The sequence below is a fragment of the Ptychodera flava genome, chromosome 4, assembly GCF_041260155.1.
Source record: "Ptychodera flava strain L36383 chromosome 4, AS_Pfla_20210202, whole genome shotgun sequence".
In the NCBI taxonomy this organism is placed as follows: Eukaryota; Metazoa; Hemichordata; class Enteropneusta; family Ptychoderidae; genus Ptychodera; species Ptychodera flava.
In genome coordinates, this window is record NC_091931.1 from 3,554,718 (window position 1) to 3,575,380 (window position 20,663).

Sequence of the window (20,663 nt, forward strand, 5' to 3'; positions counted from 1 at the left end):
CCCATGATGCAACATACAGTAAACACAATTGGAATGAGATTGTATGTCTCTTGATGCAACATAATAGTAAACACAGTTGTATTGAGATGGTACATGTAGGCCCTTGGTGCAACATACAGGAAACACAGTTGTAATGTGATTTTTAGTAGCAAGAGTGAAAATCCAAGAAATTTTAGAGTTCTTTCAGTCAAATAACAGAATTTATTTTAAAAATGAAAGTCTATTTACAGTTGTGCTTCACTTAATGTCTCTATACCAGGTCAATTTATGTTTTGATCAGTTTGTGTACAAACTGAGTGACCAGATCTTTGGATATTACAAAGCACAAGCTGGAAGCATGCTACTGGACAAGAGATTCCGAGCAGAATGTGCAAACCATGGAATACATATACCATATCCACCTACCAACAGATATGAAACACTCCTCAAACAACGACATGTACAGGTAAGAATATCGCAAAGTTCATATCACTTCAAGCTGTTTGGTTTTAGTGATATGAATGCTGTGAAAAGTAAAATTGTTCTAATTATGTAGAACATATTTATATATCAACATATTTTGTGATAGAAATTGAATGAATATAATGAAATACATGTAACACAGAAATCAGGTGCATGCATGAGTAAAATTCAAACTAGTATTTGTCTGCTAGGTATCATATTTGGCTGACAAGACTTGCTGCTTGATCATACAAATGTTCATCGCTGTCATTGATCCAATGATTCAAGATAAAGAATTCGATATCTGTTTTGCCTGTAGTGTATGTTCATTACAACAATATCCTTGACTGATGTTAGTGAGATTTGAACAATTGTTTGGTAGTACCTGCCAATAAAACAGATGTGAACAATTGTTGGTCAGTACATACCAATCAAACAGATCAGAAAAGGTTTGAGTGTGTAGCATGCATATCACTAGTATTAACCTCTACATTCATTTTATTGTAACAGCTGTGTACATTGGGCCCCAATGTCTCCTTATCATAGCTAAGTTATTGTCTGTGTCCCAACAGACATGATATGATAGCCGATCAATGTACAGGTGTAACACGCAATAAAACTGAACTTTATTTTCCTTGATTTATGCTGTTAAACAATTTATCAGGTGTTTGAAATCAAACAGAGCTTTGAATAATCTTCCATGCAAGTAACTGTGACATTTCTTGCATTGCCTTTGGTTTTGAATAATACCATGTGTAGCTGCTTCTGTGTTTATTAGAACGGATACTACCAAAGTTCATCTGAAAAGTTGCCATGTGTGAGTTTTCAAACCAAATGTTAATCCTCTTTCTACCAGACTCCATAGACAAACTATAAAAGTAAATACCACTTAGGAGAAAGAGCATTAATTTGTTTCTTATTAATGTACCATTACTGCCTATAATCTCATACTTATAGGGGCAATCCTCAATCCCTGGTTGTCACGTTAGTGGTTGTTGACATTGACTGTTAAAGGTATACTGTCACCTGTTCCAATTTTGCCACAGTTACCATGGAAAGAGAAAATCTAACCAATCACAGATTGTAAGCGGGTGGCCGCTTTTAAAAAACAGCGCCCTCCCATGGGCATTTTGAATGCCAAGGAACGCCCCTTTGACCATATATGGGTATATTAAGATTACAGGTGAATGTATACCTTTAATGCGATTTTAGTCCTGTGTTCTTCTCAAAAATTTGTGCACAATTAGTCAATTTGCACAGAGATAAAGCTGATAAAAAAGCTGCCTCTTTAATTGTTCTAGGATGACACAGAGGGATTAGACTGTTAAAAATGATGGAACCCTGAGATCAGCTTGTCAGCTTTTCTAGTGTATATTTATCATGTGATGTGACATGGCATATTGTTTGTATTAGACATTCAATTCAAATCTTTCTGTCTTTATTGTTATCCACAGCTTTTAGGAAGATCTATTGATTTGAATAGATTGATCACACAACGTGTGAGTACTGCCATGCAGAAATCATTAGATCTGTCAATCAGTCGATTTGAAAGTGGAGACATCACTGGCATTGCAGTAAGTTCAATTCTGTATCCTGTCTTCATTTTCAATCCTCTGTTTTGTTACTATTCTCCTACCTACTCTCTCCACAGATGTGATTTGAATTCATTATCTATAACCTGAACTCCATTGTATTTACAAAATGCCATGGAATTTTGTGTTCCTTATGATGATTTCCATCAAGGACAGTTTTCATCTCCAAAAGCTGCAGTTTCAACTATCACTGCAGCACTATAGTAGCCATGATTTGTTGCCAATGCTGTTCACACTCTGCGGTATACAACTATGCAGGAAAGACAACTGCTATTTGAAAGGACATCAACATACTGCAAAGATCTATGGTGTTTGATAGTTTTATGTATTTTTTCACATTTCAGGAACTAGAGGGTTTGCTTGAAGTCAATCGGTTAACACATAAACTGCTGAGTAAATATTTAACATTGAGTGATTTTGAATCAATGTTCAGAGAAGCCAATCACAATGTATTAGCACCATATGGCAGGATTACTCTACATGTCTTCTGGGAACTCAACTATGACTTCCTTCCAAACTACTGCTACAATGCATCAACAAATAGGTAGGTAATAAAATCAACAATAACAGATCATCTCTTTACAGCCAAAATTTGGACAGGAGTGTCAAACCATTTTATGAACAAACCAAAAATCGTTGGTCATCTCATCTTGTTCAAGCACAGTTATATCTTTTTGTATCCTGTTACATATTCTAGCAATCACCTCAGGTCCCTGCCATACTGTATTTTGTTGCAGTGATTAGTACATACAACTGTCACTTGGCTGTCAATGCATGATGTCATTTTGTACAAAACAATCTCACAAATCTATTTCATTCTTCAGGTTTGTTCAGACCAAGTTTTCATATGTACAACCACTGGGACGGGACAAACCACCTCATTCAGCTGCCCATTATCTCTATGGTTCAAAGGTAGTTATGTACTCTATCTGAGTATATTGTATTTCCAAAGTCTAGATCTATTCACTGTCATAGTCTCATCAGCTGTTTGGCTGTTATGTTTTGTAGTTGACACGTCTCTCAGTGTCTCTTGATTGAATTGGTCACCTGCAATTATTCAAATTCAGTCAGTTCAATTTATTAGTATCTGTGACTTGTATGCTCATAGTGTTTTCTTCTGTCACAACTACAGTTTTATGTTTTATTTCCTGTCCGTCTTGTGAACTCAAGTTTGTGCTCTTGAGCACATAAAGACATGTGTGATGGCATTGGTCATAGCTGTTGTTGAGCATTGACTTTGACAATGCCCTGCTAGATACAACTTGCTACAGGGATAGGAAGCTAGTCATCTCAGCTTACCTTGGCAAATAGGAATACAAAAGCTGCATTGTTGTCTGTAACAAAGTTGCATAGTAGTGTGTAGGTCAGCTGTACAAGGTTGATGAATCTTTGCCATTTCTTAATGCTGTATCATTTCTTGTTCCCATCAAGGTGTTGAACGGTGCCTACTCCAGTATCTACAGCCTTTACGGTAACTTTGTAGGTGTGCCACACTTTCAAGCTATGGTTAATCTCCTTGGTTACCAGGGGATTGCCGTGGTAACAGAGGAACTTCTGAAGATTGTCAAGAGCCTTGTAAGTGCACATACCTGACAAAAAATTATTAGATATATCTGTCTAGAAGCATGTTGCTTTTGTTTTGACATGAATGCTTGAAAAAATGAAATATTAAGAGAATTGACAGTATACGCTGTCTGTATGATCACACATGTGTACACCCTGCACAGTTCTGAACACTGAATAGCACTGATCGCAAATGACGTCACTGTTCTCTCTCATTAATATGCATAGATAAACATTTGTCTGCATTTTCCACATAAACGACGAAAATAAAGCCTGCTAGTGTTACCTGATAGTATTAAAGTCACACTAATTCGTATGAATTTATGGCTCAGACAACAAGCTGCAACAACAGCCGTGCATCCAACAACAAAATTTGTCTGAATTTTAGGCAGCATTGTCAGAAGTTGTGCGCGTGCAGCTATATTTAGTAACAAACCAGAGGCTATTTGTTTTTGCCAATTTGTCATGTGTGAGAGTTACAGCTGTTACAGTGTGAAATGTTTATGTTGTTTGTTTTCATGTTGATGGTTGGATCTTGTGAGCTGAAAAAAACACAACAATCATGTTGCTGTATTATTTTTGTGAGAAACATAAGAGAATATAATGAACTACATGCATGATATTTAGGTCAAATATAACTTATTGAAGATTTTTTTATCTACAGCTACAAGGTACCATTCTTCAGTATGTGAAGACACTGATGGAAGTGATGCCTAAAACATGTAAACTGCCAAAGTATGAGTATGGTTCACCAGGTAAGTTGACTTCAAGGCATTCTAGCAATAGCGCCACCAATGTGAAGCTTAACAAATTCTTTTTAGTTTCCATTATTGATTTGCAGGAATTTTGGAACTGAAGTTTCACAGTTTTCAAAGCATTGAGAATAGAATATATAAGCACATGTACAGTATCATTTAATAGACATTGTAACATTGAATCATCATAGTTTGGCCCAAACCCATTGTTATCAATGGGGATTGTGGACCTGTACACAGGGAATTAGGGGTGTACAGGTTCAGTCATATTTTAAACTGAATAAGGTGTGTGTAAGTTTGTCTGATATTATCACTCTATTTGGAATTACCCGGTAATGTCTTAATTCAAAATGAATAATTTGTCCATCAAATTTCACAGTGTGACAAGATCTACATCTGTCATTTGTTGTTTCTGAGATATCTTAGACAGTCACTTAAATTGTGTAATGGAGATACTAATGGTAATCAAGGGACCGTTTTTATGGTTCTAATATTTTGTACATGGTAATATACAGATGTTTTACATTTTAGTTTGTGAAGGTATCTTTGAGCACAATTGCATAAAGTGTTTCAAGAATTAAAACTTTTTGAGACCTGAACCATTCCGTGGCTAAGTGAGGAATGTTGATACCAGATGATTAATGAAAGGAAGTTTTGCAGTTGAAAAGAGTAGGCTTAAATGTTTTCTGTTGGAGAAGTCATTGAGAATCAGCATAAAAGATCACATTAAGGTATACAGAAGATCGATATGACATAACAAACAGCATCAATGAAAAATCAACATATTTAAAGATGTCACTAGTCTGTGAAAAATGTATATTCATGTTATTTTACTGGACTTAATGTGGTTAAATTTGTTCAATTCATGTTTCATAGGACATAACATGCTTCACTGTGTTTTAATGCAATTCAACGCACTAGCAACAGATAAACCAAGCAGGAACAGGGTTATGCACAGGTGGTGAACATTTCATCAAAATATTGTTTATTTTCTGTCTCAGCTAGTTTAAATATTATCAAAAATAAAAGAGAAAGCATTTAGCAAAACAAATAGTAGTTCTCAGATCTGTAGCATGTTAAAAATTACACGCCCATAGCCATTGAAGTCTGAAACAGGTGATGTTATATCTGTAATACATTGAACAGCATTATAGTAAATATGCATAGAGCTGAAAGTTATGATGTACAAGATCTGTGTAACTTGACAAGGTATTTGTGAATGGTAATGGAATGTTGACAAAGTGTTACGCAGCAAGGACATTGTGTCTGTCTGTGGTAAACATATGCATCATCTTGTCCTCAGATTGAAGGACAGGTGACCAGTTCCTGGCATAGCAGCTGATACGTTTATCACATGATGTCAACTACTTTCATGAAAGCTACTGTATTGCTATCAATATGTATGATTGACCAGTAAGTGTCAGCTGCATCTTTACAGTTTGACACAGGATCACAAAATGCAGTGTGATAAACATGTCAACAACAGACACTATTAAGTGTATTCACATCTGTGAAGTTGTGTGAGTGATGTCACTCCAGTTATGATTTGACCATTTTGATGTTCTGGGGAAGTTCAGCTACATCCATGATGCTACATAATTATCATTTGACACCTTTGCAGCGGTAATAGATGTTTCATCACAGACATTCTTGAAATTGCCCACTCTGTATTTGAGATTTTAGTGCATGAAAGTGGGAGTTAGTGCCCAAGGGTCTGTCTTTTCACAACTGATGAATTAGACATCAAGGCCATGCTTCTACCTTCCTTCACACATGTAGATTTCAAGAATGTTTAGGAAATTCCAGAAACTTTAAACAAAGTTGACACAAAAATCATCATCATTGTTGTACTATGTAAATGTCTAACTTGATAACTTTGGTATGAGTCATGGAATTCCTCTGCTATTGGAATGCCAGTGGTGAAAAACACCAATTTGTTAATGAATCTATCCTGTTTTTCAGTTTTTCTATGATTCGGAAACTAGTAGTACGTGTAAGGATTATCAAACAGTTTTTGCATTTCGTTGTGTTGGATTTTTGTGCACCAAGCTACCATGGTAGAGATTCTGGTAGATCAATTAGGATAGCTTCCACCCTGTGAGTCTTCAAACCCCTCCAAGAGGATATCAAATGAAACATCCCATACAAACTTTCAAGGAAAATTGTTCAAAATATTATTTCCCTCCAGAATCACGTCATAGCAGAAGTTGTCAAAGCTAGAAGGTTGTTCAGCATTTGAAACATTTCAGATGTTAACTCCCTTGGTAGAACAAGGCCTTGGAAAGTTTTAATGGTTGTAACAGTGTAAACATGTAGCGTGATCTTCAGCATCAAAACAACACATGCTAATGTAGTAATGGCTAGTGTCTACATTAGCAGAGCTGCTCTTTCAATTTTGTTGCAGGTTACAACTTTTTCCTCAAATTTTCAAAGCCACCATTGGTCAGCTTGTGCCTGATGCCCACCATTGATCCCGCATTACTTGTGTCTCATTGCATTCAAAAATTGCTTAAAACTTGTGAGTGCCAAAGTCATATGTTATCACCTTTATAAATTCTACCCCTGTCAATTTTTTTTTCAGATTTTTGCCAAAATTTTGATAGGAAAGTGTAGCCAATGAAACGTGATGTCCATTAGTCCAAAATTATAAAAAATTACAGAAAAATTAATAAAAATTGGTAAAATATTGCACTAAAATTTTGGTGGGAAAAAAATTACAGACTCAAAGGGTTAATTCTAGCCCTGCTATCAAAGGTATACAGGCTTTTAACTCTCATCTGTTGTCATCTAATCTAAAATCTAGCCTTACTTTGTAAGTTCTGCCAAATCAAACCTGATAACTAAGTGTAAATTGAAATGTGTGGCTAGGTTCTAGACATGTTCATGTGTAAATGTTCGTGTGTAAATTGAAATGTATGGCTAGGTTCTAGACATGTTTATTTGTACCCACCAAATCTTGAAGATTTATAAAAAAGAAGTGGTTCTGTTGCTTTGACATTTAGTCATTTGATATTCAAAGTTAGTCCTCAAAGTATAATTTAATTGATCGATGATAAAGTAAATTATGATGAAATTAGCAAATTTGTAGTTTAGGGCGAAATTTTTTCATTTTAGGTCAGAAAATTTCTAAACCAAATGTTCCAAGAAATAACCTGATTAAAATTTGTTAAATTTTCAGCAAGATTTTTATACTTGTAAAGAGATTTGTTTTTCATGTTTGGTAAAATATGAAAGCACTTTTGTTTCAAGATCTTGAAAGGGGTTGTTTTCGCTTCAGTGTTTAATTTGAGACAGATTGTCTGAGTCATGGTTGAATTTTTTGTGTAAAGTCAGCAAAAATGTTATCTAAACATCAAAATGATAGTATTAATCATTATCTAATAGTTAATGCTTGGATGAGTCACAATGGAATAAGATTTTTGTTATTTTGTTTAAATCTGTTCACCCAGTGGCCTGTAAACAGGTCCAAATTCAATGTTGATAACAATGGGTTTAGGCCAAACCATTGCTATGAAAGGGATAAAGATGACATAGGTGTACTATCATTTTCTAGGCCACTTTTAAAATGTTACCGTCTTTGTTTGGAATCAAAATATTATTCTTTTGTCATATAGAATGAAACATCTATCAGTCATTCAAACACTGATGTGTAGGTCATTTGTAAGCTGTGAATTATGTAAAGAAATAATCTTATGTAAAATGAAAGTGTGTTTTGAATCATGTACTAGCATAGAGAGATCATTTAGAATGTTTGGAAATGAAGAATTTAGGAAGTCTGAAACAGAAAGGGACTTTAAACCTTGGCCATGTTAAAGTTCAATATTGCAACACACAGTCTCAAGTACGTCACAGAAAACCTTGGCACCAGATGACCCACAAAACTTGGTAATTTGCTGACAAATTGGACATTTAATCCATGTTGAGTTTCATATTGTTTACATTAAAAATGACTGTATCCTTTCATAATGGAATTGGTGTTGAATGTGATGCTTGCAGGTGTTCTAGGCTACTACCATGCACATCTGGAACCAATCATCCAATATGCTGAATTGAAGACTGATGTCTTTCAAAGCTTCCGGGAAGTTGGCAATGCTGTCTTGTTTTGTTTATTGGTGGAACAAGCTCTAGCACAGGAAGAAGTCTGTGATCTTTTGCATGCCGCACCTTTCCAAAACATCATTCCCAGGCCCTTTGTGAAAGGTAAAGTAATTCTATTAAAAATAGAATGCAGTCTACCCCTCAAAGTGTACAAAATGTAACATGAGAGTGCTCACAGCAATGGAAGTATCTTTTATTGATTTTGATAAGGACTGCTTGGAAATAAAACATTGATAAATAGAACTGTGTTGAGTGTTTGCAACAGCTGCCTTGCAGATATGGTCATGACCTTACCAAGGTCATAAAGTTTAGCTTCATTCATGTGCTTGTGTAGTCAAGGCTGTTTATCAGACTTCCCACTTAGCATACATTCCAACACTGTAACTTCCTACTGCATGTCACTCTGCATAAATATTCTGTGTAAAGACATGCAACTTTATTGTAAGGCACTGCTTGATTTGTATGTCTTGCTGAGTGTTACACACAGATCTGCCAGAATGGCCTGCAAATTCAAATGTTCTCTCAGGTGATATTATGAATGTATGCAATGTCTTTTTCTGGAGTACCAGTAATTACAAAACAGATGTCAAATGATGAAGCTTGTAAATAAATGGAAGAATTCTCATAACTCTTCAGGTTTAAATCTAGCATATTAGTGTTCTCAAAACCCCAAAACACCAGTTCACATAACCTAACATTTACTTGTTAGATTCTGAACTTGATATTTATTTTCAATTTGACTAAGTAGCCATTAGCCCTGGTACATTGGTGAAGATCGTTGCGCAGCGTGCACTTCAGTAACATGTGACAGATGTGCAATATGATAGAATGTAAACATGATAGTCATTAAGTCCATGTATACACTGTGATAAACATGACAGCATACAGCCCATACATACCTAATACACTACAGTGGCCATCATACAATGTGACTTGTATTTCCTAGACTGTTGTCAGTGATAGTCATCTTCATGGATGACTAGTCACCCAGCAATGCTTGTTGGTTTAGTAACAAACCATTGCAACAATTAGTCACTGTATAATCTGGAGTGCATTAGCCATCTTGATTATATAACACTTCCTATCGTTCCATGAACATCTTCAAAATTTAGGAAATTTGTTGCCCACACCATTGATGTATGACACAAATTGTGAAGCCTTTTCCTGCCAGAGAGTATTAAGACTATTACTTCCCATTAGCCAAGTCAGTAAAAAGCAGTATTGAGCCAAAACATGACGTATTTTCACCCACTTGGCTTGGTATGTTATAGCATCTTTAGTCCAAAAAAATCAAGTTTACAGTATTTATGTTTTCAACAGCCTTCAAATGTACAGTATTATGTTAAAATACACCATATGGAATATGTTGTGTTTCATTGACTTTAATCATCTTGACCTGATGGTGAAATATGGACTTGACAGGAAAAGGGTTAATGACAGGGCTCGAAATTAGCGGTAGTCCCGCGTCCACAGACTACCAACTTTTCCCTGGGGCTACCAAAACGAAGGAAATGGTAGCCCACACGGACTACCAAAGCCTGGGACATGAAATTTAGTGGGCGACATGATGTTGATCGCTGTGAGATGACCGACGCTCATACAGTCAACCCAGCTGGACACAGAAAGGACATGTCGACTTTGTTGCGACAAACTTTCAATAAAATAACATTATCTGAACCTATGTACTTGGATAACAGGCTTCATTTTCAAAGTTACTTAATCACAATTTATCAATCACAATTAAACACAAAATTATTCAAACTGCAAAGAAAAAGCTGTCGAGCCATCCACAAATTTCGCTTTCCGAAGTGTACGAGATCATCCCATGATATGGTGGGGAAATATAGTCAAAATTGCCACGAAAGTATTAGCAACATGACTGTACCAAGTTGTCATCCTGAAATTCATAGCCAATCTATTTTAGCCATGTTATTTTTACACATGCTGAGTGAAAAATCGTTGTCATTGCGAACATCATAATTTGCATATAAGCTCTGCGTATGTGTGAATAGGTCGACGCGTCGTCAAACTTTGAGGCGTCACCGTTGTCCACTGCACATGTTATACCGTTCTCCTAAGGCTATGATCTGCAGGTATTGATGTCAAATGACTAGAAAATTCACTTAGTGGATAGAATCAGGCAAAATAAATCGTTCATTGTTTAGATATAAATAAAAATATCCTTTACAAAAAACCCCTCTTCATTCATGCATGGGCTACCAGACCTTGTCGCTGGGCTACCAACTTCAGAAAATGGTAGCCCAATGGGACTACCAGGGAAAAAAGTTAATTTCGAGCCCTGAAGGATGTAACTTTCCCTAGGATAGAAGAACATCTGTACATGATTTACAGAACTTTTCATTGATTTGTTAATTGAAATTGCAATACTGTATTAGCATGATTACTGTAACGTGTATAGGTGATTGCGTAATATAAAATGGCAACCTGTTGTTAGAGATGATTGTGTAATTTGAAATGGCAATCTGTTGTAAAGGCCATGAGATAACAGTGTTGTCTCAAAAACAGTTACAATTTAATATCTCAAAAACAGTAACATTGCAAAAGATATGGACCATCTGACTTGCAGAATTGAACTGGTGAGAATGGAGACCCATTGGTAATTAGAAAAATTGAGAATAAATGGGAAAGATGACTGATATGAGCTTCTCTTTGGTTACACCAGCATAGTGAGTGGGAGTATGTGTACCATTGTATTGTGTAGCATAAGGAGAGGGGATATTGCAATCAAGAGGCTGTGAGTGAGTCAAATATGACTTATAGATGAAGAGTAACTGTCACTTTTGCTAATATTTTCATTATTTTTGTTCTATTACATACATTTCTGCAGCTTCCATATGCTAAATGTATGAATAGCAGGTAGAGCGTTTTGGATTGGTGGTGTCTCTTGTCTGTATGTATGTATGTCAGCGCAATGAGACATCTGGACAACTTATACATCTCTTACTATCATGAAATTTGGTGTCAAAGTGTACCAGCATTTTTGGAACAAAACTTACAAAAATATAAACATGAACTTATAGGCAAGCAAAAAAGTTTTAAAAATATACTGAGTCTCCTAAACTGTTCCTCATATAGATTTGTATTTGGTATACAGATCCCAAGGGATGCCACATTGTTCATGTTTTCATTAAGTTTGCATGTTCATTTTCTAAAATTTTGTTTCTGATTTTCCTGCATGACTGATAGCTTTGAAATTTGTTATAAATTCCTAGGAACACTGTTATTCAAGATTATTCAAGTGATGATGAAATTAATATACACAGATATTTTGGGTGGTTTTATTTTTGGTCAAAATATAATCTTCTCCAGAAGTACTTGTCCCATAGGATTTGTTTGATTAGTTGACTGCTGGAGATGACCTCGTTAAAATTTGTTCAAGAATGATGAAATTTGCTTATGAAAATTGTTTTGGGGGGGGGGGGGGGAAAGATTTCCCAAATTTGTTGAAGACTATTTTTTCTCTAAAAGTAGCCATCATATGGACCCCAAAATTTGTGATATAAGTTCCTTGGATGACTTACTTGAGCACTGAGTATATAGTGATGAAATTATTGTGAATAGTACATTTTGAAATGGTGGTTTTGGTGGGGGGGGGGAGCAATTTTCTCTTTTAGGTCAAAACATTTTTTCTCCAAAATCACTTGACTAATACGTTTCAAATTTTCAAACTTTTAAGTTTGAACCACTATAATTTCTACTTTTGCCAATTTGGGAATATTTTTTTGAAATCCCATAGATAGCCACAAATACTTCAACATTGTTTTGATTATTTTTTAAAGATAAGAAATTTTATTCAGCCTCTTTTCAAGCAGCCATAACCTGCATATTTGTGTTGTACGACAAGCAGTGACTTGCATGTAGCCAATGGAGGTGACCATAGTGCAACAGCTGTATCATTTGGAGCATGCAGATCTATTGTAGAGTGAAAGACAGTATGCTCATGAGTCATGACTACCATGTAAAATCACTCAGATCACAGCACAGAGTTGTCAGATCACTTTGTGAAACATGTCAAGACATTGAGTCCAAGTAAAATGAAAGAGTTCAAACATTAGGCCAGCATCTTCAGGAAGTTTGGTCGGCACCAGCTGTGTTCTTTTACTTTTTCAGAACTTTCATGTTTTATTCATTTTCTTGTTCTAAGCTGAGTTGAAACTCTGGCATAGAAAACAGTGGAGTTGGATTCAAACTATTGTGGTGAAGCGGTCGAGGGAGTAGACCATGAAATGAATACAGAACAGAAATAATGAAAAAATGTCAAAGAGGCAGCTACTGATTCTTTTGAATTAGAGAGTTCATCAGCAACTTTATTTTGTTATAAAGTGAAGAAATTCATTGAAAAGAATTTTTATCATTTTTTTTTCCTCTGGTGATATACATTTGCTCAGCATCCATTCAATATTCTATCTGTAGGTACAATTTATGATAGGCATCTACAGCATGTGCCATTTGGCAAGTATTGCATGGAGTGACTGTACGTACATGGAAGGTATACAGTGGAAATAGAGAAATATAGAAAGAAAATAAGTAACAACACATTTTCTTCTGAAGCACAAGGTTTGTCATATGGTTTTTCTAATATCCATGAAATGTTGTCAAACTTTACTTAAAAAAGCGAAAACAAAACTTTAGACATCCTGTGTGGAAATAACATTTAGTTTAGTAGGACCTTGTCAAGAGTACAGGATAAGTGCTGTTTGGATCAGTTCCAAAAGTTTTGATAACAGCTATGTAACAGCAATGTAAATTAGGCTTTGATAACACCGATATAAATATAGGTCAGAGTATTCATCATGACATGTCTCCCCGTGGTCTACAGTCTTTTCAGTTCTGTTGACATTAATTTGAACAATAACAGCTATTAGATTTGTATAATAATAAACATTGGAAAGATAACACCATAAGGTATTAGTGGCAGAAACATTGTCCATTATGTGTTAGCAGATATGCTTACACTGATGGCTGTGAACAAATTTGGTGGTATTTTTAGAATTACCAGTACTTCTATTTGTAACCTGATATATTTCTAACAAGGTTTGACAAAAAACCAGTAAAGGTTTATTTTCTCAAACAAACCCTGGTGTCTTTACGGCAGAAGCCACAAGTTATGTTATTAAATTGTGTAAAATGTAGTATTCATGGATGTTAATGACTCTGCTAGTATTCTTATTAGAGCTACTGCATTGTACTTGGCCTAAAGTTTAGACATATTCAGTTATTTTGATTGGGTCAATAACTCAGTACTTCATGAGAAATTATCAGTTTATATTTTCACATGCTGTATCATCAGCATGGCTAAATCAACAATGATGGACACTTGTGGTGAATTTTCATTTCATTTGTAGCAAGACAAAGACACTGGATCTTAAACTGTTAAAAGGAAAAGTCCAGCAATACAGCCATACATTCATGCATTCAGAGTGTCCTGCCATTATACACAGCATAAGGTTAAATACATTCAGGGACAGGTTTCCTTCAGTCAAATTTTTACAATATTTTTCTCATCTGGTGCCCATTTGGATTCATTTGAAGCCTGCAGGGCAAATCAAGTTTCCACTGCCTTGTGGTTTTGAAAATCCTCAAATTTTATATTTTCCCCACACAGACCTGTTAACACAGGAAATAGTGACTATTTTGAATTTCAAATATAAGTAAATTTTAGCTAATTTTTTCTCCACCCTCTAAATTTAAACTACTATTCCTTATTTATATTCTTGATTACAAAAGAAAATGATTTACTTTCCGTATTATGTTAATGAAGGTTTGAACAAAAGTTAAAGTGTCTTCTCTATGGCCAGTTTTAACTTAAATAAATGATATCCTTAGTTTTGATGAAGCAATGGGTGAATATCAGTGATCTTACAAACATGAAATGTACCATTTTTGAAATATATGTAGCCTAGCCAGACAGAAAGTGGCTGATTTCATCAATTAAGTACTGTCAAAAGTGAAGTGCAGTGTGTACAATGCAACTACTTCATGCTGCTTTTAGAGGGTTTTCCCGGGGAGAAAACTATTTAGGAATGTTGCTGAAGTTGTAGTGCAGTAATCAGCACAAGACTTACAACTCCTCAAGTTTCAAAATATCCTGTCTGGCATTTCATATCCCTGCTGAAGTGTTTTGTGAAATTTGTCTATAGGTCATGTCAGGTCATGTCTGCTGACAGTTTGTAAATCCATGACCTCCTTCACTTGTTTCAGGACAATGATAAGAACGTTCAATACACCCAGTGTATCCATCTCTGTAATTTGATGATGTAGCAATTTACTTGTCCTTGACTTCATTTTATCTGCCAGTGATTTCTAAATCACTTTGGTAAATAAATAACAAGACTTTTAAAATCCTTGCTTTTCAGACTCTGAGCAGTTAGAAACCAAAATGAAGAAACTAGAAGCGAAATATGCGCCTCTACAGGTTGTTCCAATCATTGAGAAATTAGGCTCTTCTGAGGTTAGTATTGTGTCAAAGGTTAGCATCAAATGCTTGCCTGATTAACCATCCATACATAGCTATTACAGCCTCCAAGCAATCTTCAAATTGCAGAAATAATTATGCAGACGCTTTGAGGATATTTGAAAACCACAAAGTGTGCATGAGGCTGGTATTGTCTGAGAGTGATACACACAGAGCTAAATGTCCAAGTGGATATTCCATGGTATTTTTCACAATGACTTGGTTATCATATATCTGAAATTCTTCCACATCTTACATTCTTTACTGTCATTCATGATAATTTCTCATCAGTGCGGATTTTCTCTTGTGAAATCAAGGACATTACACTCACAATTTTGTAGAAATCTGTAACAACATCATTCCCATTGTCAAGGTTATCTGAAAATTTATCATTCAAAGTCATTCAAGTTTCTGTTGGCATTGCTGCTGTTTCTCCTTTGTCATTGGATTTGTAGATGTCAAAATAAAATGCACATACATACAATATTTCTATCTGTTATGATTCTGGTTATTTGCAGCAAGCAATGATATCCTTTCAAGGAGATCTGCTGACCAAAGAGAGACTTTGTTGTGGATTGACAATGTTTGAGATTGTCTTAACCAGAATCAAAAGTTTTCTGGATGACCCTGTATGGCATGGAGAACCTCCAGCTAATGGTGTGATGAATATCGATGAGTGCACAGAATTTCATCGATTGTGGAGTGCAATTCAGTTTGTAATCTGTCTGCCACTCAAGACTCATGAATTTACTGTAGAGTAAGTATCAAACTGATTTTTCACATCAAATATCATGTTTTCTCAAAACTTTCTGAAAATAAAAAAGATAGGCTCTGAAGATGTGAAGGTAATGGTGAGAGGAAATGTATCAAGAAAAACAGCTATGGTCAAAAGAATCTGACACACTTTAGCGTGTGAACTTTGTCAGCAGCTGGCACAGTAAAAAGTACATGGCACCTGTTAATTAAATGTTGGAAAACACTTGAATGATCTGTGTAATGAGAATGTGAACAGTAAGTGTGAACAATGAGTCATTATACTTCCAGTTCTCACTGAAAACATAACCTTGGGCACTTCTCACAAAAGACTGCACAACCATTTCAACTATCCTCAGATCCGGAAGCTAGGGTGGTATTTGTTTTCTTAGCTAACCAGTGATGTGGAAGGCACCATAGCATAGTATTAATATACCTTTTCATTACCCTGTTACAGCATAAGCTGTGTGTTTAAGGCTTGAGTCAGGCTTACCATTATATTTGCCAAGATTTTGAGTGTAGGTGTGGAAAACAGAGCTGAGAAACACTTTTACACAGCAAATACCGGTAATTGACATTGTGTAGCTAATGAACATACAGGATGTGTTTATAACACTGACTCATACATACACTAACCTTCTACTGGTTCTAATTCATAATGTGTTAAACATGTGGCCAAAAGCAATGGGCTCATGAAGTAGTCAGTCTCTATGTACTTACATCCAATTTCTTGATTTTGGTAGAGTATAATAAAACAAATAAGATTCCAAGTATCATTTCTGCCATTACCCCAATATTGTTATTGGTATTTCAAATGAAATTGCAACCAAGTTTTTGTGTAACAAAAGTATAGTTTCAGACAAGTGACTCATGTAATGGAAAATGTATCAGTAGTTCAGTGGCAGTCTTAGTGGTAGTCAGCTGAAATTTAGAATTCCACTTGTAGATATGAAAGTCTTATGTCTTTTAGATCAAATGAAACATTTAGAGGGAAAGTGACTGCAACTACTCTCCAACTACTTTATTTGAACAGTGTTCCCTTTCCTATAACTGGTTGTTACCCCTCCTTTCTTCCAAGCCATATCTTGGTAAATGTGTAAACTTCCAATATTTAATGTAGCAAATACTAATACATTATTGCACACTGCTAATCCTTTTGACTCTCACTAGTATTCTAAGTACACAAAATTGAAAAAACTTAGGTATTGTACAAGGTGTGAATCAGAGCAGCATAGTCATTTGTGTCTGTACAATGCAGGAAATGTAAATTTGCTCCCCATATCTGTCAGTACAAAACTGCTCCATAAGATAAGTTAAATAATAGAAGAGGAGTACCCCAAGACCACATGCAAATTTTTGGGCATATTTTCTCTTTTTTGGTGAAGACATCATTTTCTCTGATGCAACTGGTCTGATAGCTTTGAAATGTGATGTGAAGCTTCTATAAGATGCCCTGATTAACTTAGTATGTCAAATTAGTATGGAATTTGCATTTTAATTTTTGCTAATATTTTGCTCAATTTTCGTCAAGAATCTCCTTCTCTGAGACTAGTAAAGGCAATCAAATTTGGTTTGCAGATTCCTATTCAGTTTTGTTCAAATGATAATGAAATTTGGATGAAAATTGGATGTTCTCAGGGTTGGTTTTTCTTGTTTTAAGTCAAAAACATCTTTTTCTTGGATGTCTTTCAAATTTGATGGGAAGCTTCGTAGGGATGTTGTTATTTAGTATCATTTCAAATTTTGGGATGTAGTTTTTGTTGGGAATTTTTTCACTCATATATTGCTAATGACTAAACAAGTTACACTGCCATATAATCAGTGGAGCTGTATCAGCTACAAGGTTGCCTGTTCCAAGAATAAAATGATAAATTTTGTTGAGACAGTAACAAAAACATCCAAACAAAATTTGAATTTCCCAGGCTACCGCAATCTTAACTGGTCTCCCTCTTACACAGTCTATTAGTATGCCTTTATATGTGTGAAGGAGTTGATACGTACATGTGACTATCTCATGTTGGAATTGTTTTAGTGTGTGGATGTGTATTCATCAAGTCACCAGGGAAATGACATCAGCTGTCAACAGTGTTTCTTAATGGAAACTCTACATGTGAACAATTTGATCAGCTTCCAAGATCTAATGATATGTGATAGTTGAATTACTAAATGCATAGACCCCTGAAAAAAGAGGAGTGTATGCTGGAAGCTGGTAGCTGCCCAAGACATACTGTGAAATTGCAGATAAATCTAAGACTTTAAGACTTTGAGTGTAGGAGTTAAGTGACTGGATAGTCAGTCACCAATTACTTGCATTTGGAAAATTCTCTTTTATACAGTTTGTACAGTGAGTGAGATTCTTCATCTGAAATTTGAAAATGATCACAAAAGTGGGATGGGTAAGAAGTGAAACATGAAGGACTGTGAACATTTTGCAAATCAGATTTTATATGATTAGATAGTGATGCATGCCAACAGCTGAAATCAAGTACATACGCATTCATGGTTTATTTCCGCATAACTTGAAAGGGAATGGAGAAAATGTAGATATTTGTGTACACCTGAATTTAATTATTGTGCTACACTCCGTTTCTTAGATATCTACTGATTTACAACTTTGTTTATTACTGACAATCTCCAGTCTGATATCTCAATTGTCTGCGCCTTTCAACATCATAAAATTTTACTCTTTGGTTTTATTTGTACATATAAAAGTATAATACTTCCTTATGATTGTAAGAAATGAAGACAATGTCTGTTCTAATTTGCTGAGTGACTGATAAAAAAAGCAAACATGTATATACGTGTAGACAAGTGTGAGTGGAGATTTGTGAAAATATGGTGTGACCTTGTTTTAACATTTTATCGACAATAAGAAGCTGAAACACTCAAAAAATTCTTGTGAAATTCAATGCCATATGGTTTTAATTCTTGCTGTGTTTGTCTGCCAACAAGTCTACAATATTTGAATTGTGTGAATTTGTTCTCTTTATTTCCTGCTGGGTAACCGTGACATATTGCTGTTTTCATGTCTTTCATATCCTAAACCAGGAGGTGTGCCTGGATTCCGGGTCAAATTCATTTCCTCCAGTTCAATAAGAGAAAACTAGCACATGCAGGTTCTGTCAGTTTTCAAAAATGTACTATAAAGAAAAGATTTCCTTCCAAACTTTGTCATCATTTTGATAAACAGTATTTACCGCTGTGTAGACTTCTTCTGTGTGGCATGTCAGCGAGCTAATCTGACTACTTGTATGTTTTTAAAGATATTCTCATTCATTTTGAATGTGTTTGAAATATTTTTCATATTCAAGTAGTCATATAGTGATGCACAACTTGACAGAACTTAGACATATTCAACATACAACAAGCAAACGACACTGGGCTAACCAGTGAAGTGGCAAGTTCCCCACCAGTACAATGATGCCTACTCTGATGGTAGATCCTATACACTGGACTTACCAGTGTAGTGGTCAGTACCCTACATGCCACCTACTGTACCATGATACCTCCTCTGATGGTGAGTCCTGTACACTGGACTTACCAGTGTAGTGGCCAGTACCCTACATGCCACCTACTGTACCATGATACCTCCTCTGATGGTGGATCCTCTACACTGGACTTACCAGTGTAGTGGCCAGTACCCTACATGCCACCTACTGTACCATGATACCTCCTCTGATGGTGAGTCCTGTACACTGGACTTACCAGTGTAGTGGCCAGTACCCTACATGCCACCTACTGTACCATGATACCTCCTCTGATGGTGAGTCCTGTACACTGGACTTACCAGTGTAGTGGCCAGTAACCAACATGCCACCTACTGTACCTGTGTTGACAAGACGAATTGGTGGCATTGTAATAACTTTGTAGAGTAGATCAAATAAATTGTACTTTATACAAGTAGAACATGGAAAATACATAAATTTAATGCAGCTTATGGAGCTTAGAGATAATATTGTGTGCAAGTAACCAACAGTGTTAAATTTCTAACTATGTTATTTTGTGTTTTGTTAAATTCCAGCCATGCATTGATCCTCAGAGTGCTGTGAAGTCATTTGTAACTAACATTATAGAAAATACTGCAGTAGGGAAATTCAGTTTATTGTTGAACAGCAGTTGTTTTAAGAGTCACATAAAAATAAATTGACAATAAAATCCAGAATGCACTCTTGATTTGAAATGAAAGAAATGTGTTTTCCTGAAGAATGACCTTTAAAAATGAAATAAAATACATTTTATTTGCTTACGTCAGCCACAAAAACTCTTAATGATGTAGCACATCATAACAACCATCATTAAGTTGAATTTTGAAATTTTTTCCACCAGGGAGTGTTTTGGTGAAGGTTTGAACTGGGCAGGCTGTGCTCTTATTGTCTTACTATCACAGCAAAGACGCTATGAAGGTTTAGATTTCTGCTACCATGTACTTCGTGTTCAGAGGACAGACAATAAAGATGAAACAGTCAAAGGAATTGTAAGTACATATCCTACCATTGTTAAATGATGCAAGCAGGCTTGATCTTACTTATTTCATGGGTGAACTTGAATCAAATTTAACTTTTTGAACTTTGACATGATCATCCTATCACTTAATGTGTTAGTTATTAAATACTATTTTCAATAAATCCAAAATATTTCCAGGTTTGTGTCTATGTAATTTGACTACAAACCTTCAAAATTGATGTATATATTTGTGTTCAACAATTTTGATTTCTGAAGAAGGGGAGCATTATTAGTCTCCTACCACAGCCATACATAATCTCAACTCTGGAAAAGAAAACATTTTATGAAATATCTTCTGTACAGACAATGTCATGTTTTGAACTTTTGTAAATTGCTGCTTTTTTGTTTTTGCTTTGTGATGTGACTTCTTTTATTCAAGCATTTATTTTTCAACCTTGAAATGATATAATGTTGGGAGTGTGTTATTGCATGTGTATTTTCCATCAGTGTCATTGTATTTGAAATGTTGACAATCATGTACAC

General features: G+C 35.4%; 1 protein-coding gene across 2 annotated transcripts in view; it reads left to right on the forward strand.

Moving 5' to 3' along the window:
* The window catches only part of LOC139130713 (cytoplasmic FMR1-interacting protein 2-like), a 58,020-nt gene that overhangs the window by 33,143 nt on the left and 4,214 nt on the right, over positions 1-20,663 (forward strand). For both annotated transcript variants that reach the window (XM_070696481.1, XM_070696482.1), the window contains 10 exons: positions 260-445; positions 1,896-2,015; positions 2,378-2,577; positions 2,858-2,945; positions 3,465-3,608; positions 4,261-4,351; positions 8,348-8,551; positions 14,827-14,921; positions 15,443-15,681; positions 20,004-20,151. In XM_070696481.1, coding sequence (XP_070552582.1) covers positions 260-445; positions 1,896-2,015; positions 2,378-2,577; positions 2,858-2,945; positions 3,465-3,608; positions 4,261-4,351; positions 8,348-8,551; positions 14,827-14,921; positions 15,443-15,681; positions 20,004-20,151 — 1,515 coding nt within the window. The remainder of the gene's footprint in view (positions 1-259; positions 446-1,895; positions 2,016-2,377; positions 2,578-2,857; positions 2,946-3,464; positions 3,609-4,260; positions 4,352-8,347; positions 8,552-14,826; positions 14,922-15,442; positions 15,682-20,003; positions 20,152-20,663) is intronic.